The sequence below is a fragment of the Netta rufina genome (assembly GCF_964035555.1).
Source record: "Netta rufina genome assembly, chromosome: 1".
Classification (NCBI taxonomy): Eukaryota; Metazoa; Chordata; class Aves; order Anseriformes; family Anatidae; genus Netta; species Netta rufina.
This window is the reverse complement of record NC_140123.1, coordinates 54,346,240-54,369,229: the sequence shown is the minus strand read 5'-3', so window position 1 is coordinate 54,369,229 and position 22,990 is coordinate 54,346,240. Positions and strand designations below refer to the sequence as shown.

At 35.0% G+C, this 22,990-nt stretch overlaps 1 protein-coding gene across 1 annotated transcript in view; it reads left to right on the top strand.

Annotated features, from left to right (window-relative positions):
• Nucleotides 1–22,990, top strand: part of UGGT2 (UDP-glucose glycoprotein glucosyltransferase 2) — a gene marked incomplete at its 5' end in the record, with an annotated part of 86,345 nt that overhangs the window by 39,175 nt on the left and 24,180 nt on the right. The window contains 11 exons of the mRNA XM_084306529.1: nucleotides 4,115–4,250; nucleotides 5,853–5,984; nucleotides 7,244–7,408; nucleotides 7,865–7,988; nucleotides 8,068–8,166; nucleotides 10,070–10,164; nucleotides 12,636–12,842; nucleotides 14,176–14,307; nucleotides 16,196–16,323; nucleotides 18,003–18,098; nucleotides 19,846–19,948. Of these exons, the coding sequence (XP_084162655.1) occupies nucleotides 4,115–4,250; nucleotides 5,853–5,984; nucleotides 7,244–7,408; nucleotides 7,865–7,988; nucleotides 8,068–8,166; nucleotides 10,070–10,164; nucleotides 12,636–12,842; nucleotides 14,176–14,307; nucleotides 16,196–16,323; nucleotides 18,003–18,098; nucleotides 19,846–19,948 (1,417 nt within the window). The remainder of the gene's footprint in view (nucleotides 1–4,114; nucleotides 4,251–5,852; nucleotides 5,985–7,243; nucleotides 7,409–7,864; nucleotides 7,989–8,067; nucleotides 8,167–10,069; nucleotides 10,165–12,635; nucleotides 12,843–14,175; nucleotides 14,308–16,195; nucleotides 16,324–18,002; nucleotides 18,099–19,845; nucleotides 19,949–22,990) is intronic.

Sequence of the window (22,990 nt, the reverse complement as noted above, 5' to 3'; positions counted from 1 at the left end):
TTCTCATCTTTTATTCTGCTAAGCAAAGAAATTAATTCAGAGGAAGTTTAATGTAACAACATTCTAATAAGCCGTATTTTTTGACCACTTGTGTTAAGCTTGCTAGAGTATTAAGTATGCTTAAGCAAGTAGGTTGTAAAGGGTAGCATACCTGATTGAGTGGAAAATAAACTGTAAAGTTCTGATTTAAAGTTACTTTCTCAAATAGTCCTACTGGATGCCTATGTGAAGTTACATTATAAGCAAAATATTCTGTAAGCAGACACACAGTTAGTAAAACATGATTTGAGGGTATTTTGTATTTTATTTCTTTGAATTGAGTTTGCTTTACTTAATTTTGTTGTTAAAAAACTCTTTAAAGTGAGATTAACCTCAACAAATTCTGAATTTCTAGAAATTAGTCATGGGAGTCTGAACTAGCAGTCACTTGAGAGAAAGAGACACTTGTGAAGAAGAATCCAGTTGTTCTGAGATATCTACTTTATGAGAAAATGAATTGTTCTTCAGAGTGTCTGTTTTACAGGTTATAAAAGAGAAGAGTGTCTGACCTAGATCCAAGGTTCAGCAAGATGAACTCCATATTAAATATTTAAAATCTTCCCATGAAATGGTTTGCTGTTTCCCCAGTAAATTGCAGGAGTTTCCTTTATTTTTTTTGTCAGGATTTTTAAATCTGAGTTTCCTTTATTTTTTTTTTGCAGTTCCTATTGCTTATTATTATTATCATTATTATTATCATTACTATTATTTGGTGACAAAAAAGTAAAGGAGAATAGATATTAGTTATCCGTGCATTTTCTCTCTATGTGAGAGACAACACTACTTCAGCCCTTGAGGAAAATATATCAGAGAATCTGATTTTCCTTTTCTGATATGTAATAGAATAAGAGCAGCCAAACTGAGTCAGACTAAAGGTCCATTTAGGTTAGTCTGTCACAGGCTTAAGGAACTCTGCAATGGGCTTAACGAAGCTACCTATGTAAAATAAAAAGAACAGGTTAACAAGATCCTTTGCCTGAGTATTTTCATAGCCTTCAGGCATTTGGAGATCAAAGGGTTCCAGATTTGGTTTCTAACTATTCAGCAACAATAATTGATTTCTCTTCCATAGAGCTTTCTGCTTTCTCCTTGAATTCATGTAAATTTTACCACCCACAGTATCTTTGCCAAACATTTTCACATTCGACTTATGTGGTACATGAAGAACTACTTTATTTGTTTTGAGCCAGACTTCCACTAGCTTCATTTACTGATTCCATAGTTTTTATAACCAGGAGAGACTCAACAGTTTCTCCCATTCTCTAGATGCCATTTATGATCTTACAGAGATCTGTGATATTCTACCACAGTCATTTCTTTCCCTAGGCTACTAGTTATTATTTGAAAGCTGTTCTGAAGGTTCTTTTGTTGTCTTAGGTGTCCTTCCCTGAACTATCTTAGTGTTAACAGAACTTCGCTGAGATGTGAGCAACAGCCCGTACACACTATTGAAGATGTAGACAAACCATGGGGTCTCTACTCTTCTATGTTTTGTTTTGTTGACTGTTCCTACTGTACCCAGATGACACAAGATTTTGGAAGAGTTATTTACAGTAATGATAGATGTAAAAAAATGGAAGAAGTAGTTTATCGTAGAACATGATGCATCTTTATGTGTTAATCATTATTTACATCTTTTTAGAAAATGTGCTGTATTTCTCACTTCTCTCTGTTCCTGTGATTTGATGCAGTCCTAATTATGACCCAAACATTCATCTAAGCAGTGTTACACTGACATAACACATTTATTATTGTTAGATTAGAAATATCTGATGTGCAGTGGCTATTCAAATGAAAACCTGGCTTCCTAAATCATGAAAGTTGTTGAATTTTTGCATATAAATATAGAGGTCTTCTGAAATGTGGACCGAATATAGCAGATTCTCATGTTCTTGTAGCAGCTCTCAGGTACCATGAGATCAGTAGATCTCTCATGTGCTTGTAGCAGCTATGATGGAGCTGTATGCTATATGGAAATAATTCCAAAATGCACAGAAATGAATGAAATTCCAAAATGCACAAGCAGAAGCCAGCTTTGAGTCTGTGTGCTTCTCCTTTAGAAACTCCTTTGTGATTCCTCTGTTCTGTCTAATTCTCCTCTTTGTGATAGCTGGCATGATTTTCCAGCTCTCTACCAATCTCTCTGTGTTCAGAACATTATCCAGCGCTGCTATTTGTGTAGTCAGGGATCGGCAGCAGTTTATCCAGCTGTGTTTCCTAAACGGCTGCGGTTGTGTAAGGCAGTCAGCACATTGAGCAGTTTTGGTTGCAGTTGTCAGGGAGAGGCATGCATACCTGTACATTCGCTAAAAAGTAAATACAGGAGAGAACAAAGCTGAACAGACGCTTCCAGAGGGATTTTTCATGGAGCAGTTTTTCTGGGGCACTGTTGGTTTTGTCTTGGGAGAAGTGATAGCTACTAGTAGAGGATTTTTCTGTAAATCCAGTGTGAGTAGCATTAGCTATTCAGGATGATTGAAGGCTGTGTTCTGGGAAACTGCACAAGGTGGATCTGAGCTGTAAAAGCAGCAGAATATGTACATAAAATCTCTATTTTTATCTAAATTTCTGATTCTTAAAAAAACGTGATTTTGGTTGTTGTTTTGGTTTAATCCTGGCAGACAGCACAGCTCCGCACAGCCATTCGCCCACTCTCCCCACATGGGGATAGAAGAGAGAATCAGAAAGGTAAAAGTGCAAGTATTCATGGGTTGAGATAAGGACCGTTTACCCTGATAAGGTAAAGCAAAAGCTGCACATGCAAGCCAGGCAGAATCAGGAATTCATTCAATCCTTCCCATGGGCAGGCAGGTGCTCAGCCACTTCCAGGAAAGCAGGGCTCATCACAAGTAACAGTTTCTCGGAAGACAAACCCCATCCCTCTAAATGTTCACCTGCCTTCTTTACCCCAGCTCCTATTGCTGAGGATGGCATCATATGCTATGGGACATCCCTCTGGGCAGCCTGGGCCAGCTGTCCTGGCTGTGTCCCCTCCCAGCTCCTGGTGCATCCCCAGCCTCCTCGCTGGCAGGACAGCACGAGAAGCTGAAAAGTCCCTGGCTCTGTGCAAGCACTGCTTCAAAATAACTAAAATATCAGTATGTTATCTCAGGTATTTTCATCAAAAATCCAAAACAGTGAACCTGTACAAAGAAAATTAACTCTACCACAGGCAAAAACAGGACAGTCATCTTCTTCCCATTCTTCACTCCCATTACACATGCAGGCTTAGTGTTGGAGTGCAGGGGGTGGGTTGGGGATGCCTGGTCTTCCAATAAAAAGTACTGATACCAGACAGTGAAAGGTTTGCAAATACTTAGGAGGAGTCTGATGGCTTTGCTCTCACAAAATTCCAGGTGAATGACAGCATCCACCTTCCTATTCACCTTCTAATGCACACCACTGTGTTCATACATTTCTCCTTTTTGGAAATCTAAATGATCTAACCATGGCTGTACACATGCTACATCACTTGAGACTGGAAAATTTGCCCTTGAAATTTCTCTACTCTTTCTCCTCCTTACCTATTTTTTTGTGAAGTGGCATGCAAGATGGAGCTTGTCTACTCTCTTTCTTTCCCTGTCAGAAAATGGCTTAATGTTTTCTGGTCCAGGTCAATTTTCCACTCCCAGAGATCCTCAACAGAAGGATCTCTCTTGGACTTTTCCTATGCCAAAGAGTCAAGCCATTGAGGTGGTGATGGCAGGAACATGAAGAGTGTCATAACCTGCAGATAAATAAGGAGAAAAAAGGTTATGAGTAAATCCTAATGACTCACAGAAATCCTAAATCTGACGGTAAGTCAGATTTAAATGGAAAAAAAGGCATATCCAAACCCAGTACGTTTTCAGTAGCCTAAGCATAGTCTGGGAGATCTGATGAAGACTGCATAGCAGGTGTCCTGAGCATCACCACACAGAGTCATGACAACACATCCTAGACACAGAAATTGTTTAAGGCTACTTGCTGAACAGATTACTTGAGTGAAAACATCTTGTTCTTTTAGGTCAGTTCTCAAATGTGTATGAAATTTATATTGTTTTAAAATGGCTGATCTTTTTCTGTTTCTTTATAGAATTGGATTTGTTTTTGTTTTAAATACAAAAGAAGAAATAGATGGAAATGAAGATGCTGGAATAGCTCTTTGGAGAATGTTTAACTACATTGCAGAGGAATCTGACATCTCTCAAGCCTTTACCTCCATAATTAATGTTAGTGTCTTTCACAAGAAATCATTTTTAAAATTTGTTACTTGTCTACATAGTTAGGATTTTGCTGTCAACATGATACATTTGCATTTGCTTTACATGGAAAAGACGTATTAAAAGTATATAGCATTAATTTACTGTAGAATGATTAGCAGAAATATTTTCCTTGTCTGGAAACCAACTTGTTCTTGTCATTTTAACTATCAACAGGCTTTCTTCAAGAACATAAAAAAGTAGACGTATATCTTATATAGGTGGAGAAACAGAAAAATTATTTGGAAAATCATTGTGGAAATGTGGAAAAATGTTTCTCTATTATTTTTGTTAAAGTCATGTATCTGCCTTTGTGTTCTGTGTCTCTTGGAGTACAAGCATTTTAAACATACTCTGGCAGTTTTATAAGGTTTGAAAAACCTTGATTATTCTGTGTAGGAAGTGAAACAGACTGAGTTCTTTCTTTTGGTCTTGCTTGGGCTGTTCACGGGTGTCAAAAGTATTCCAGATTTGCAGCTTAACAAACGCATCTGGTTTTCTGTGTGGGAGAATGTAGGTTCACGTAAAGAACAGAATTTCAGAGATAAGAGATGAATGGAGGGAAGTAAAGTGAACAGTCTATGTGAAAACTGCAAGCAAAATAGAGAATATGATATTAATACATAACATTTTTATACAGTTTGTTTTCTTTTATTCGGTGCCTAGAAACTAATGGCATGGACAAACTCAAAAAGTTTAAAATAAAAAGGACTGAAGTAGCAAGGAGTACTTTGGAAAAGAAATATAAATCCACAAGTGTTAGGATCTGATATACATTCATGAGTACTATCTACAACCAGATTACAAGATATCATTTTACTGTACTTTTAAAATTTTGTTTTTTTTTCTATTTACTTTGTTTCATAGTATAAAAAGGAGGGGATAATAAATACAATTAAAAGACAAAAACAAGATACAGTATATCAATCAGATACAGTTTTGAGATATTCAGAGCTATAGAGATAAATGTACTGTACTGATTTCATTTGAAAAGAAATTAGAATAATTTCTTCATTCAGATTTATTTTATATGTTTGATGAAAGTAATAAAATTTCATGCTATGAAATCAAATAGCATTGGTAAGAAAAAAGTGTCATTCTAGGAAAAGGCATCAGTTACTTATTCAGGCTTGGATTCATCCCATATAAATTCAGATTATCATTGCAGGAAGAAATATCACTGATTTAGGCTTGGATTCACCCCATATAGGTTCAGGGAACTAACCATGGTTAGGTAGTCTATATTAAGAATTCAGATTCCTTCTCTAATCAGTGGAGAGATATAACATTTCACATTCAGCTCACATAAGTGTATTTCCTTTGCCGCTTCAGATTTAGACTAAAAGTATAATAGTAGTTTAATCAGAATAGTGCTCCAATGAAAAATTCTGCATATGTGTGATGGTGGTAATTACTAAAGGAATATAAAGATTGCAGTGTAGTAATAAAAGCAGTGTAATATTATACCAATATAAAAATTACTAGGACACTACAAAAATGGGAATTTTTAACATTTTTATTTACTTTTCTGAATTTTATTATTACTCTTTTTTTTTTTCTAATTTTTTACAGGTGTATCACGAAGTGAAAGATGGAAATGTTCTAACAGTTAATCATGTGAAAAAAGTTCTTAGAAATGAATACCCCTATGCTGATGTTCAGAGCATCCTAGGTGTTCATTCTGAATATGATGAAGGGAGGAAGGTAAGTTGAAAGCAAAATGGTAAGAAATACTGCAGTACAGTTAAGTTCCTGCATTTCCTAAGCTGAAAGGTTACTAAATATTAAAGCAAGTAAAAACAGTGTCTTTAAGTTAAATTTTTCTTCTTAAGTTAAATTTTTCTTCTTAAGTTAAATTTTTCTTCAGTAATTATTCAATTACTAGTGGAAATGCTGAAAGAGTTTCTGTTTTACAGCTCTCACTATTAAAATTTAGTGCTGCCAGTTGCTTTCAGGAGCACAAGTTTATTTCTAACAAGCATGGCGAAGGGGCTCTGTCACACTTCAGAAATTGTTTACCTGTATGTTCTTGCCTGCGGAGCAGAAGCCTGACCTCTATGCAAATCATTGCTTCCTTTAATTGTGCTTTCTGGTTACAGTTTCCTTTGGGAAAGTCAGCTATGTGTTTTGATTTAAAGAGAAGACGTTTTATCAATAGTTGATTATATTGATGATTTTCTGCTGAAAAATGATAAAAGTACTGTTTTTCTTCATGTACCTTCAGCCCTGCTGTCTACAAAAATGTGTGTTTCTGACACATGCCATCCACTTTACTTATTTCCTTTTACGTTTCTTTGTATAACATGTATTATATCCAGTCAAAAAGGTACATCTGGGTAGCGAAATGGTGCTGTTTGCCTTGTACTGGTTGTTCCTCACAACACGGACATGCATAGAGCCTTCCGTATAGGATCACAGAATCTCTTTGTTTGGAAGAGACCTTAAAGATCACCCAGCTCCAACCTGGCCATGGACAGGGACACCTCCCACCAGATCAGGTTGGCCAAGGCCCCTTCCAGCCTGGCCTTGAAAGGCAGTTTGAAATTCTTCTAGAAAGAGCTGTCTCTGCTTAGTGAATGAAAGCTTCTCATGGAGAATATTAGAGGAAGAAAAATAGACTTAGACCCATCAAGGTGGAGCCCCCTCTACAAGCGCCCTATTTGCTTTTTTTAACTAAGAATATTAAGCAAAATAAAATACTATTTTTCAGCAAGATGATAAAGCAAAAGTTTAAAAACCCATATAGACATCAATAAATTGTTTTGCCCTTCTGTTTGAGAACTGACTCCAATGTGTCCTGTTTGTTTTCCACATATGTCCTGTTTTGTCCCCACTATTTGTGAGAATGTGTGACAGTGAATAGTACTTGGAGATTAGAGTTCATTGTCTCTTGACATTAGTTTCATTTTTTGCTACAGCTAGCCACAGTCCATTTAATTCTGTGATATTTCTGATATGATCAGGCAGGAGCAACCTTTTATAAGAAGACTGGCCTGGGTCCATTGCCTCAAGCTCTGTTTAATGGTGTGCCCTTTAACAGAGAAGAGATGGATGCTGCAGAGTTAGAGACAGTTATTCTTCAGAAGATTATTGATGCCACCGGGTTCTTCCAGAGGGCAGTGTTCATGGTATGTTTAAAGTTTCAGAATGAAAACAAGATGAAATATTTGGCAGTGGATTGTTTGAGTCATGTTTATAAATTGTATTATTTATAATGAAATGGTTTGAAATTAATAATATGAAAATTGGAACTATGTTGTTATTTTATTATTTTTTTTATTGTTATTAATTTGCGGTCATGGTTTTGAAACGGTTTATTTAGATCATACAGATTTAAGGAACAACTAAGCATACACAAATCATACGGAATCATACAGAAACTGAGAGTGTGTTGTAGTTGTTAATTGAAAAATGTGCATATGGTATTTTGAAATACTGCGTGATATTTATACATTTTTGACCAGAAGTTGTCCATAACTTTCAGATAAGCTTTAAGCTCAGTTGAAAGATGGTATAAATACTTGGTCCTTGTTTGTCTTGGAACTATAGGAGTACTGATTTATTTATGTGTTATCTTCCTACAGGGTTTGTTAAACGATCATATAAATGCAATAGATTTTCTTATGGATCAGAAAAATGTAGTTCCCCGTATAAACCCCACTATTCTTGGAGCAGAAAGAAGATACATCCATTTCAGATCCACATCTGGTAACTATTTTTCTCAGATTGACTGTTACTTACTATTTTTCTTTTTTAAGTCTAACATACCCTGTTTTACATTTTGCAGTTCCATTTGATGTGCAGGACTTCTCTACCTTCTCCTTTTTGGACTCACAAGATAAAAGTGCTGTAATTTCAGACAACATGAAGTATTTAACAAGAAAGGGTATATTTATTTTGCATATGGGTTTTATGTTATATATATGTCTATGTTGTATATGTATGTTATGTATATGCTCCTTTCAGGGGCCAAATAATATTATAAACGTAAATGATAACAATATGGTAATTATTTCAGATTTGGTAGAAATCAGATGATTGTCATTAAGTCATTTTAAAAGGCCTGCTGCTGAAGCATCAGGAACTTGAAAAGTTCCAGACATCTGAATACCTGTGCATGTGTGCACACACCACACACATATGCATAGACACATACCCACTTACCAGTTATCTTCTTATCAGAAGAAATTTACCCACTTGTTAGTTAGGTGACTGGTTAGTTTTGTTTCACAGACATGAAGCTAAAAAGTTTTTGAAAGACTTTTGCAGTTTCTAAAGCAGACTCGGTTTTCATACTGGTATGGTTTTACTTGAAGATGATATAGAGAGTATATTAAGTTTTCAAATTGCTCTTAGTTGCAGTATTACAAATTGAAGACTCTGAATTCTTTATAATATCTATATCAGAATTAGGCACTTCTACAGTTGAACGGATAATTGATTTTAATTTCTATTCGCTAACATATAGTTTGTTTTTCCTCTAGTTGCATTATTTAATTTTGATCTTTGAAGCTTTTTCTATAGAAAAGGAAAAAATACATATACCAATGGATTATCACTCATTTTATACATGTTATCATGATAAAACTCATGCTTTTTTGTACTTAAAATATTTTTGATGTAATGCACTTGAATTGCATATGCAGGCACTTCCCCTCTGAGTTAGAAGAAATTCTGGGGGCATAAAACTGCACAGAATTTTGCATTAGTCTGTATCATGTTAACATCTTGGAGTAGACAGTTAACCACTGCTGATTTATGTCATCCCATCTAGGGACAGATGATCCAGTTAGCAAAGTTCTATTCTTTTAGTAATTATTATGTGGTGCTAAAATGGTTTTCATTTATTCCACAATTAGAAAAAGTATATTTAACATTTCTTAAGAATAAAATTCAACTCTAACTCTATTTGATTCTCCATCTACAACCAGAGGTACATACAAGCTAGCTGTCAAATTATAAGTGCTTTTCAATCTGTTGGCTCAGTGCAAAGATTCAGATCTCTTGTGTAAAACCCATAAACTGTAAGCTGGAATCTACATTTCAGATCTCTGTCACCAGTGTGTCTTTCCAGACTTCAACAAAACTGAACCACAACTTCTTCCTAGAATCTCACTAGAACCTTGTAAAATTCCAGTCTAAGCATATCACCTTTTAGGGAACATATGATACACCTGAGACTGATACTTTCCTGAAGACAATTTTGCAGATTTTTTCGTGAACCATTGCCCTTCTGTGAAGAACAAAGAACAAGAGACTATAGACCAGGAAAAAGAAAAAAATTCTGAATATACAGCTATATGATAGTTTGTTTTCTTTGAGCTGTATAGGATATATTCACATCTGTGTCCAGAAATGATAAGTTTTACCCTGCTTGAAGGACTCTGCCTTTGCTCTTGAGGAATGTAGGTAACCAAACTCATACTTTCTTATAACTACTTATTTTCATGTCTGGCTTTATGACCAAACCCCGTCAAATGTTCATGAGAAACCTCTGACAAAGCAGTTTTTGTTAAATGGAACTAGTTTATTATCTAGAGACACTGTGTTTCCATGTACAAGAACAGATCACCTATTTTAGCAGCTCTCTCATATTAACATGATAAAGTACCTCCTCAGACTTTTATTTCAAATCAGAAGGCAAAAGATACTGATGTGGCAAAAATTAGTCCTACAGTTGAAGTCAGCAGTCAAATATACACAAACTTCAAAGTCTTGAGGAGATTCATTATTTATTATTCATGAGAAGATTCTCTAGAGTGTAAAGCAGGATTATCTTTAATTTTCAGATGAAGATGCATTATATGCTGTTACTGTCTGGGTTATTGCTGATTTTGATAAGCCAGCTGGGAGACGACTGCTTTCTAACGCCTTGAAACACCTGGTGAGCTTCTAGCAGATTTTATTTTAAAAAATGTATTTTTAATTATTATGAATATGTTCTTACCAACATTGTGCGCATTCAAAAATTATATTCTTAAATGGTCTCAGGTCAGGTTCAGACTTAGGAGACTGTGGATTTGTTTTGCTCTACTCTCCTGTGGTTCTGGCAAATTACAGGCCTGTAAACAATCATATGGTTCATGGACTTCTGAAGCAGGAGACAAACTATGCTGTTGTGCATAAGAAGGGTGAATTTCATCCCAATTACAGGCATTCTTCCTGTGATCAGGGAAGTTAGGATAATGCCTGGTCATGTGAACCATTATGCAGTGCTCTCCTGTATCATATGGCACAGTCATGGCCATCAATGACTGTTTTTTCATATGCTATTTGTATGCTTCTGAGTCTAAAAGTTTATTGTATTTAATATACCGATAATTACTTTTGCAATTATTTGTAGGAGAATCATTTACGAGTTTACTTATTTTTAAATTTTTTGACATTAATAATAGGATTTAAAGTATACAAGCAAATGCCACATGAGTATAAATTACAAAAAATTCAGTTTCGGGGAGTTTAGAAGAGTAATTACAGACTGACACTGGGAAAATACGTAGATTTACTTATCAGGAGTGAAATTGGAAACACCTTAAAGAAATTATAAAGTTGATATATTGCAGGGAGCGTGTGATACCAAGTATGTCCTAAAAAGACACTTAAACTGCAGAGATGAATATTCATTGCAAGTCTCTGTTAAAGAAAAACCTTTCATTTATCTGTCTGCTAGATCTGCAGCTCAACACTGACAGACGTATTCCCTCTGTAATTTCACATCCATCCCTCTTCAGTGAGGAAAACATAGCATAGTTCCTAACTCTAGGAGGTAAGAACTGTCTGGGCAAGTCCCCATGTGATAGTGGCAGTTTAGGAAAATCACTAGAAAAGCTGTTCTGAACAAGGTTTGTTGCATCTTCTATGAAATTGCAGTGTAATTGATTATCTTCATTCTTATTCCTAGATTTGATTTGGATAAACCTCATTGCCCTCTCTATGGCTTGGTCTAGTAATTTTTCAAAATTTTGTGACAAAAAGACAAAAACACACTGTTTTTTCGAAGTCCATTAATTTGCATGGAGATTCTCTACCCATTTCTACTCCCTTTCATCTGTTGGGTCTGGGTCTAGAAAAGTAGAATTTCCATTAGACGCAGACGTGGCATAGACACTTGTGCATGAAGTGTGCAAGGATCTGTGAGGGGAAGTGGTCAAAGGAAATTCAGTTTAACTACATGTATTCCAGCTAATATGTAATAGTATTATTTTGAATACTACTAGTATATTTTAACTTAATTTGAGAAAACTAGAGATGTCTTGGCTGGCTGAGACCTCTCCAGTATCTCAGCACCCTTACTGCTCTGGGGAGGCAAAGCCAGGAACAGCAGTCCAAGTGCAGCCCTACAAGCACCAAGTAGAGGGGAAGAATAACTTGCCCTGGTTGGCTTGTTGCCCATCTCCTAATGTAGGATACTGTGCAGCTTGTCCTCTTTCCAGTGAGAACACGGGAGGTTTAGGTTGGATGTTAGGAAGAACTTCTTTACTGAAAGGGTTGTTAGGCACTGGAATGGGCTGCCCAGGGAAGTGGTGGAGTCACCATCCCTGGAGGTCTTTAAAAGACGTTTAGATGTAGAGCTTAGGGATATGGTTTAGTGGGGACTGTTAGTGTTAGGTCAGAGGTTGGACTCAGTGATCTTGAAGGTCTCTTCCAACCTAGATGATTCTGTAACACCCTTCTCAGTTTAAAGAACACATTTTCAGGCTTTTCAAAAAAGTGTTTAAAAAAAGCCAACCCACTTTTATTAAGAGCTGCAGTTTAAATTCTGCATTTTAAGTATGTTGAATACCACTGATTTCATGCCTTAGTGTTGTATTCTTTATTGCAATAGAGTCCATTTACCTTTTCTTCATTTAGTGACACTATTTGGTCCTATCCAAGAATCATCAATCTCTCATACTAAGATTTAAGTGTCATCACTGATTTTAGCAAGTGAAAGAGTTTCCTGCTGATTAAGATTAAAGTGATAAGTGGATACATTTTCTTGTATCTATTATATGCTCAGTTTGATATTTTTTGAAAAAAAATGGAAAAGCACATCTACAAAAACAATCCTGAAATCTGTAAATGAATACTTGTATATGTGCTTTGTTAAAAATGCACCTCTGCAGAATGCTCAAAGTAATTATTCTGTCAAAAAAAAATAAATCTTTATTTAAAATGTATTATGAATCCTTACTAATAGCATTTTTGCTGCTAGTTGAAGTTTTGAATTAGGCATTCATGTGTATTTTCTGAAGACAAATAGCTGCAAAAAAATAAATACAAAGATATTTCACAGAGCTACAATAAATATGCATACATTAGGTATCAGCAGATGTAAATGTAAAATTGTGTATTATTCTGTATTTTTCTTTGCAGAAAACAAGCAGTCATACACGGGTTGGAATTTTGAACAATCCTTCATCAAAAATAAAGGAAGATAACACAGCCATTGCAAGAGGAATTTTGGCAGCTTTTCTAACACAAAACAACAGCAGCTTAAAAAGTTTCCTAAACAAACTCACTAAGGAAGAAACAGCAAAATCCCTTGCTGCTGGAACTAAAATTGTTAAATTCCTTGTCCCGGTGAGTGCAAACTAAATTGGGTACTTTATTTTTTATTGTACGTATTTTTTATTCTAAGGAGACGCAGTTGAGAGGAACAGTGTTTGGCCAAATGCTATGAAGTTTTTAACACACTTTCTGGGCCAGCAGATTTGGAATTTTTGACAATCTTTAAGTGATGAAGAATAGAAAATTTCTCCAAAGTAAAGAAAGAAAACGTAAAAGTACTGAAAAATATAGAGTATTGATAACAAATTATTGAGACCAAAATAATTTATTTTTAATTATTATTTTAAAGCTCACTCTTCATTAAAATTACTGTTTTAATGTTTGTCAAGAATTAAGGCTTCAGAGATAACTTTTTACCTGTTGTGGTTGTGAACAGTAAAAGGTGCAGACTGAAGCAGTTGAGATTAATGAGTATTGTATACTTCTAGCCAACACTTTTTGGTATGTTTCTGTGAAAATACATTGGTTTAAAATATAGTTGTTGCTGACTTCAAACTTTGCTTATAGAATAAATCTGAGTTACTAAATATCTGTTGCAAATTTCAGTTTTGGTTTCAGAAGAAGCTGTAAAATTTAGTATTTTTAAATAAGATTTGGAAGACTAGGAGAACTCTGGCACCATTTTGCAAAATGAATCAGTTAATTGTTTTTGATCGTACTCTTATCATTTAGTAAATTTTGAAAGACATAGAAGTAGCTAATTAGGCAGTGTATGCGTTATTATTTCTGTTTTGGTTTTTATTTTGTTATGTAAATTGTTTCTGAATTAATCTGTTTACTTAGTGTGCACATTTCTAACTGGGAAATATATATCAGTATAGCAGGATAATTTTGACAGCATCAAAACATGCTGCATCATTGTAAGCATGGCAAAGTTCCAGCATTTTTTTCCACTTTAAACATTGATTTGTCATGTGTCTTGCTCGATGTTGTTGACTTCCCTAAAACATGTTTAAGCTGTATTGAATGAACATATTTATATGATAGTTTTTAGAGTAATACGAATTTTTATACTTTTTTTTTCCTAAGGGAAAAGAGGAACTGCATTCTTGAGAATGCTATTTTTCCTTCAACTGTGCTCTGGATCTTAGAAAAAGTGTTTACCTTCAGGCATAGCTCTCCTCTCATGGTTGTTAACAGTTGTTCAAGGGTGAAGAACAGCACGCTATCTAGTTGTGAGACTGTGGCTCCATACCAATACCATATACTTAAACTGAATCTGAGGTGGCTTTATTTTGATTTTTGGTTACCGTGTAACTTGCAGAAAGTCTTTGCTTACTTCAGCTGTTACAATATTTATTTTTGCTGAACCATTTCACTGTCTCATACTTTGTCTTTGCTTTAGGGCATGGATGATGATACTTTTGAGAAGAAGTACAACACTTTAGGAGTGGATATAATTAAAACCCACCAGATGTTCTGCCAGGAGGTTCTTAAGCTGCTTCCTGGGCAAATGGCTGTTATGAGCAATGGCAAGGTAAGAAGTTGCCATCTCTCAGTCTTTTTGTAGTTACTTTTCATTTCTCAGAACTTCAGTTTCAGGCTAAAGAAAATGCATGATAATAATTTGTCACAATTTTCAGCTTGTTGGCAGAGAATGGTATGAACGTTTGCCTTGTTTATTTTCCATTTTTCTTTCCTCCTAATTTGTTTATTAGCTCAATTCCATGTGTACTCATGTCATTTCCACAGCTATTTCAGAGAAACTCTGATGAAACGATAGACAAAATTCTTTAAATAGGCTAGCATTTGATGTATTATTAATGATGTTTACGACTAAATTTTGATCCTGAAGTTACATATTTCACATACTTGGTGTAGGATAAACTAAATTAAGTTACATTGACTAGAGTGGTATTTTCAAGCTCTTCTCTTTTAGGAAAGAAGCCAACTGTTTATAAACATTACATTGTTCTATAGTCTTAGTATTCAAATAAAAGCGTAATAGTTATGTTCTTTAAATTTCTAGTAAGTATATTCTGAAACCAATAGGCATTACTACAGTTTGGCTATAGGTGAACTGTGATTGAAAATAAAATTTCAGGTTTAATATTTAGTATTTGCTAATGACATTCAATACCTTGCATTATAAATACAACTTATACAAACTACTCTTTGAGTAAAGTCTTCTCTTAATTGCTCCACCATTAGAAAGAAGTAGGGATAATATGCTGGCATTTCACTTCTGGAAGCTCTTAATCTGTACTTAGCTACTCTTTTTGTATCCTAAATGGTTTCTACTGAAATAATACTAATGAAACCACATAAACTCTTTTTATTGATGAAGAACAAAAGAATTGTGTTGTTTTTTTCTGTCTTAATAGTAATAATAAAACTAAATATGCAATATTATTTTATAAACGAAAAGTTATTACTGATTTCCTTGCCTAAAAAAGCTCAATTAATGTCCTATAGTAAGTGCTGAGGAAATACTTTGCTGAAAGTGTGTTTTCACGTTAGAAGATTACTTTTTAAAAATGCATGCGATATCCTTCATTTGTATCTTTGCTATTTCATCATTGGAGTTTTGTGTTTATGAGCAAAGATTTTTTTTTCTAATTGGGACTTCTTCAAAAGTAGCATGGTGTTTCATAATCACACTGTGTTTTTCTCTATTTCATGCATCATTAATACTAATAAAAGATTCAAAAGTGGAATTGAGTTAGATGACCTCTCATTTCTAGGAAACAGTCGAATTTTGAGAGAGAGGCTTTCAGTGCCAAAATTACATCCTGACATTCTACATCCTGGAAACACTATCCCCTCTTGAAAGCTGGGTCAGTTTAGCCTGGTAGACTATGAGTAAGAAATTCCAATAACATCCTCAAATCAATTTTCTAGGACTTTCTTTTGCTTAATACACCCCAAAAAAAAAAAAAAGTTATGTTTCTAGTCTCTGGTATCCTGCATTCATTGTCCTTTGCTCTTGTATTACTTTTTATCCATTCATCCTAATCTGAGAATCCTTGAGAAGTTAAGGTTGTGTTCACAGAATTAAACATCTAAAGAGTGTGGTAGGAAGACAGTAGTTTGAATTTCAGTCTAAAATAATGTACCAAACAGAGCTTTTTCTTAAACTTAGATCTATTATTTCTGAACAGTGTATGCCTTGACATAGGTATGTATAATGAAAAATGTAATGGATATTTCCACTGCAACTGTTCTTTGTGAGTTAGCTGTAAAAACCTAATCCTATATAGTTACTATACAGTCTAGTAATATATAGTTAATAATAATGATGTATATAGGGCTGGGAGTTTGCCTAGTGGATGTTTTGCATTCATTTAAAATATTAACATATTTTTGTTTACAAAAGAAACATGATTAGGAAATTCTATGCTTATTAATATCATTTTTTCTCCAAGATACTGGGTCCTTTAGATAAAGATGAATTCTATGCAGAAGACTTTAATTTGTTAGAAAAAATAACGTACAGTACCTCAGCAGAGAAGATTAAAGCTATTGTCAAAGAAATGGGAATCAGCACTAAAAGGTAAAATTATTTCAGATTTTGAGTCTTTATTGTCCAAGCGTATGATATAGTGCTTTGCTTACCGACAATAACAAATTAGTAATCCTTTTGCATGTGGAATATGAACAAAAATTCAAATATTTGGTCATAGTACTCTTCATACTGTATACTCACATATATACTGTATCTGCACTTAGCTGAAGTGTTTGTTGTTTCTATGCTCTATTTCTATACCATAGAGACATATTCTATGCTAGCTATTTGCTGTCCTCTCACTTAGCATGTGAGTACATCTGTGCAGACAATTTTAAGGGTCCTTAATTTTCTTTTTTGCATTTTTGTTACAGACTTGGTATACTTACCTATTCAAGCAATTGATGTTTTCAGACAATACTGTTTTCTAGAGGAAATGTCATATCCACTGAATTTTGTATCACCTTTATGTTTGGCCAATTATGCTTTGCAACACATAGTAATAGAAAACTATATGTTGGTTTTCAGCTGCATGTCATTTACCCTGCCGCTGACAACCTCATTGGTACCTCCTTGTTACAATGCAGAGCAGAAAAAAAGGCCCCCTGTGTTTCTCAAGAGGCATGCACCTCTTTGTCATTGGTTGTGTGTGTGAGGCTAAGGCCTAAGAGATCACTGCTGACCCAAAGAATCTTATCCTCTCCAACCTGTCTCATAATATGTTAGTTCTGCTAAGTTACTCCAAATACTTTATCTACATTCACTGTACTTACAGCCGGGAGATGAGTGCAGCTTGCTGTAAACAATTCCTACTAGCTTTTGGTTACTTGAATAAAAAATAATAAGCTCGATAAAATCCAGTGTATCTTAAAAACACAGTAATAAGTGAGTATTGATATTTGAAGTAAGAAATTGCATTGTCTTTGGGAATCATTAGAAAAGGAGCCCATAGTGGCATGGACAAATGTGGTGTTCTGACACCCTGCTAGACAGTATTCACACATCTGTTGACTGAAGAAGTAAGTATAAAGATGACTTCTAGACAGCCTCTAATCTAAGCATCCAATTTGCATACAAAGAAGAGAGCACGATTATGTTATTTTTACAAGCCAACTGTGGAGAAATATTTATTGATTTTTTGTGTCTGAGCATCATTTCTGCTATCTGGAAGGACTGGCACAACTGAGAGAGTACCTACCAGAAGAAAAAATCACAAAGAAGTAGAATTATCAAGGAGATATGTAGTGAAAGGCAAAACATATTTAATCAAATATTAAGACTCAGTGACACTGAAAGAGAACTGCTGAGATTTTTAAGGAGATTCCAAGAAGAAGAAAAAAAAAAAGTTGCCAGTAAACTAAAAACTTTCTTCACCTATGTATGTTCCTACATGTTGTTACAAAGGAAAAAAAAAAAAAAGAGAGTTCTACATATCAGCAGATTGTACTATGCAAACTGTGACACTGAATGTAAATTCTGCTGATTCTGCATTGCTTCATTTTAAGAAGCATACAATTCCCAAAGTCTAAGGTTGTAGTGGTTCTTTGTCACTGTCATACCAAGTGTTTTACTCAAAGCTACAAAATCTCTAGGTGATAATCTTTTAGAATCCAAGTTTGGGATGTGGGCTTTTAAAATATTCCTTATGTAGATAGACTAAAATGCAAAAGCTTTACTCCTTTTCTAATGAAAATCATTGTGACTTGCATGTGTTTTATTTAATATAGTGGCAGTGATTTCATTATGAAAATAGATGCACTACTGTCATCTTTGCCTAAAACAGAGGTGAGGCAAGATGCTGAATTACTCAAGGAACAGCACAGGTGAGTTCTGTCTGTCATGGTAATGGACCCACAGTATTTTCATATTAAAATTATAATATGCTGATTGTTACATTCAGTTTTTGGAAACTTCAATAAGCATTCCAGTTTTACAAGTTTTTGATTGTATGAGCAATCTGTTCATCTGATCTAGTGTAATGCATTTTTTACCTGTCTTTTAATAGATTAATTAGTAATACCTAATGGTTTTCCAGGCTTAGCCATTATTGAAGGAAGAGTGATTACAACAGGTGTGAATAGAAGCACTTATGTGGTTAGAAAACTTGGAGTCCATACTTCACATTTATCAAATGTAATAGGTAATTGCACAGATCAGAAGTAAATGAAGCCCCCATTAATTTTCATTAATGTGGAACTACGATATGAGCTTATTCAGTTGTTAGTCCTGAGTACTCTTGGCAAGGCTAATACACACATGTAAAACAATTTGTGGATTAGCAGCGTCACTCTTGACTCCTGCTCTTAGCTTGACCCTAAAATAAAATAAGATTAGACTCTAAAATACAACCAGATTACATTCAAATGCAAATTGATTTGGCTCAATGGCACCTAATTCCTTAAAAAAAACTGAGCAGACTGTCTTGAGCAGACAGATTTACACTTGCCAGGCTCATACTAGTGTCCTTAGTGTACTTACGTATGTTGAATCCTTGTTTTTCTGATCCTAGATTTAAAAAGTGAATATGCTACAAGCACCTTCATTGTTATTGAGACCTAAAATACTAGGATGTACCTCTATGAATCCTGTCTTTGTGATGGACACTAACAATAGCCATTTTTAATTTAAGCATAGCTGGGGTAAGCTTTCTGGAGCAAAGGCAGACACATTCTTTAAAAGACATGTGCTCAAAAACCACGATCAAAATTAAAATTAGGGTAACATTATTTCCAAATCCTTACTTGTTTCTATTTGCAAAACTGTTCCAGCATGCTGTGCTGCTGTGCTTGCCCTGCCTCTACTAGTTGTTGGAAAGACAAACAGTGATATCAGTAGCCTATTTTAAGTGGCTAACACCTTTTCCAAGGTTTTACTAATAACGTGGACAGCTGTACTGGAGGGAGTATGACCTCGCTAACACTAATCGCTTTTCTAAGTATACTTTTTCTCGAAAACCATTTTCTGTATTTACAGCACATTATTTTTTTCTCAGTGAGGTTTACTATTTTTTCCTTCCTGTACAACCAGATTAGTTTAACCAGAGTCTCCTTGACTTCTAATGAAGCTAAATTATCTTCTGTAATGCATAAAACTAATCCATCTTATCAACTTTCACATTTTTCAGTTGCACTGTTCTTTTAAAAATGTGTCACCATTGGCACTTGTCAAATCTGATAGTTGTAGATATCAGTAAAGAAAGAGTAAATGTCACTGAAGGAAATTGAAAGGAAATGAAGGCCCTTTTTTGAATTTTGCTCTCTGTTTTTCTTTTATTTTGTTGATTTTGTAATTAAGCATATATTTAACTGATAACCAGTATGGAACTATGTAGATTAATGCCAAATTTTAATTGCTGTTCATGTTTGGCTTTTCTAGTGATATCACAGGGGACAAAAGTGATTACTGAGGAAATGAGGAAAATATCTTCATAAGCAGTGAAATCTGAAGTGGCTCTTATATTACAGATTCGTGCCTTAAAATGTTTGTTATTTCTATAAACTGAATTTGGAGTTTTCACTTATTTATTAATTGTTTTTTGGTTGTTTTTTTTTTTTTTTTTTTTTTTAACAGCGTAGTAAAAGTCGATCCCCAAGAGAATGAACCATTCTATGATGTCATTGCTATTGTTGATCCATTGACAAGAGAAGCACAGAAGATGGCTCATTTATTGATTGTAAGATGGTGGTCATTTCTTTTAATTTGCATATTTGCAGTTTAATTTGTACTAAACCTCTTATTTTCATGTAAAGTGTAGTAAAGAGGTAAACCGAATTTAGGTATTTTTTAAGTATCTACTTGGTTATTTAAATTAATACTAAAAAGTTGGGGATGATCTAATTCATCATTGTAAGTACCTTATTTGCAATTAAAATGGAGATGCCCTATGAACCAGTCCTCTTAGAAGTGAGTCCATAAATGCTTTTTACAGTCAATAGAAGGAAAGGAGGAGTATGCGTAATGCAGAGGGAGAGGATCTCCCATCTCAAAATCTTACAAGGCATATGCTTCTTTCCATTATGCCGAACCACCTTAGTTTTCCAATGTACCTAAATGAGGTGGTCTAAATCTGACCCGTAATATCATCATAAGAAGATTGGACTATAAACCTTTCAGCTCTTGGAAGGGTATTTCTCCATTGATTAATGTTACCAGGTATATCTAGAAGTCTTCCATTGTGTGTAGCTATTGATCATCTAAAGAGAGACTGTCCTAAAAACATAGCTCATGAAATGATTTTCTTCTTTCACTAGCTGCAGAATATCACTCTGCCTCAGGTTCCTTTATAGTTTCCCATAAAAATGTAAATTTTGTCTTCTTTTTATGGTCCGTTAGAATTCTGAAGCCCTTTACTTGATTTTTGCTGCATCCTGTTTTATCTTTTTCTCTGCAGTAATTATGGAAGTTTCATAAATTCTTACATCATTTCCCCCCCCCCATTTTCATACCCTTTTACCCCTTTTGTGTAGAATGGTGAGGCATCCAGTCACTCTCCATACATAATAGTGAAACAAAGTAAAAAATTTAAAAATTTCATGAAAATTCTCATACTGCAAGCTTCTGTTTGTTTTGAGACTCTTAAATACTAGCTTTTTTTTCTCTAGAATCAGATCTTTCATTTCACCATTCTCTATTAAAATGAAATGTTGATCCTACCAAATGAAAATGTTTTGGTTTTGGAATTGACGGGAAACTCTCTCCATTCAGCCAGAAGTTCATTTTCTAGTAAGTTGCCTCAAGGTCTTTTTAGCTGTGATCAGAAGCCTTCATTTCTCTTAGTGCAGCAAATTCCCTAATGAACAATATCTTCCTTAATGCACGTCTAGGCAAATGACTCCCATGGTGTACCAATCTGTTCAGCCATCGTAGATGCTGCTTGATTCATAGGAGCTCTAGTCTTACTCAGCTTGCCAACCCTTCAGAGAGAATAATGAAATGCTATTGAAACTAAGCAAATCAGAAATATTTTAATGCAGATGAAACTTACTTTCAAATTATTTTTTTAAATTAAAAATTGATTTTTTTTCTTTTAATTTGTATTATCTTGAAAGGCTACCAATGTAGAAATATTCATGAAGAATTTTTGACAAAGCATGCTTACGTATACAGCAAGCCCCAAACTCAAAGTTTCTGAATGGATGCCTCTCTGATTATGTTGTTATATATAGGCTGAGAAAGTTGGAACTGTTCATCCTGGAGAAGAGGAAGTTCAGGAGGGATCTCGTCAATGTATACAAATACCTGAAGGGGAGGGTGCAAAGAGGGCAGAGACAGGCTCTTTTTAGGGGTACCCAGTGCCAGGACAAGAGGCAGTGGGCACAAACTGGCACCCAGGAGGCTTCTTCTGAACACGAGGCAGCACTTCTGTGCTGTGTGGGTGTCAGAGCACTGGCACAGGTTGCTCTGAGAGGCTGTGGGGTCTCCTCCTTGGAGACTTCCAAAAGCCACCTGGAGGTGGTCCTGGGCAGCCTGCTCTGGGTGGCCCTACTGGAGCAGGGGTTGGACGAGATGGTCTCCAGAGGTCACTTCCAACCTCAGCCATCTTGTGATTCTGTGATATAGATGACATAAATCCTGTAAACTTTAAGTACCACAATATATTTATATTTAAAGAATATTTTTTTGAGTGACAGAAGTGGACTAGTGCCCAGTATTTTGGGATGGTACCTATTCATGATGCAAAATTTATGTAGCAACTGCCACAGCAAGGAGCATGATTCTTCCCTCAGTCATTGTTGAATGTGTCACACTTTAATTTTTTGCTCTTGCTATTACATTACTTTTGTCTCTTATTAGTCACTTCAAATACAAGTTTTGGTAATATTTTTTGAAATATAAATGATAAACTACTCATGTTAAATGGCACTGAAATTGAGAAGGTATAAACAGCTATAGGTAAGCAGTAAAATAACTTTACTGCTTAGTATCAAAAAATGGCAATTCAAGGCCAGGGGCAAGGTATGAGTTGGAGCATGAATGAGTTAGAGCAGAGTCAGGGCTTCTGTCTGTTGTTGTGTGTTTTTTTTAAATATGTAGCGGATTGTATCATAAGAACTTCTCTGTATCCTCTCCAGAAGGAGTCAGGTAGAACTTCAGAATTTTCCATAAAAATAGTGTTTTGCCTTTTTTAAAAAGTTTTGTCACAGACTTCAACATCAAATATTAGCATACAAGGCAACAGTCAGTGTCTATAGTAGATTTTTAAATACCAGTGTTAACTTCACCAGGGTTGGACCACATCAGTTCTCAGCAGAGTACATCGATCAACTAACTAGTCCTAACTTATGAAGGTGGTCCCAAAGGTGATGTGAAAAAAGTAGAAATCGCTTCTTCTAAAAATGAAGACAAAATTGAATGTTTTTTTTTTTTCTCATGGCTCACCAAAAACAGATGAAAAAATATGTTACATATTCTGTTTGTTCAGTGCCACTGAAAAAAATACCCGTCTCCTAGCTTAACTGCTTGGCTCCAGCAGTATGAACTGCTAAGATCCTACTACTTTTTTTTTTTCTTCTTCAAGTAATAGTAGCTACTGAATTCAAAGACCTCAAAAACGTGAAGTGAAAAATCCACCCTTTTTTCCTGTCAATTATCTTTTACTTTTTTTTTTTTTTTCATTTGTTCATTCTGTCTTCAGGGAGAAACTCTTATTCCATTCCAAAAGTGAGGAGAAATCTCCAAAGGGAGCCTCTTCTGATAATCAAGTCTGATTTCCTAT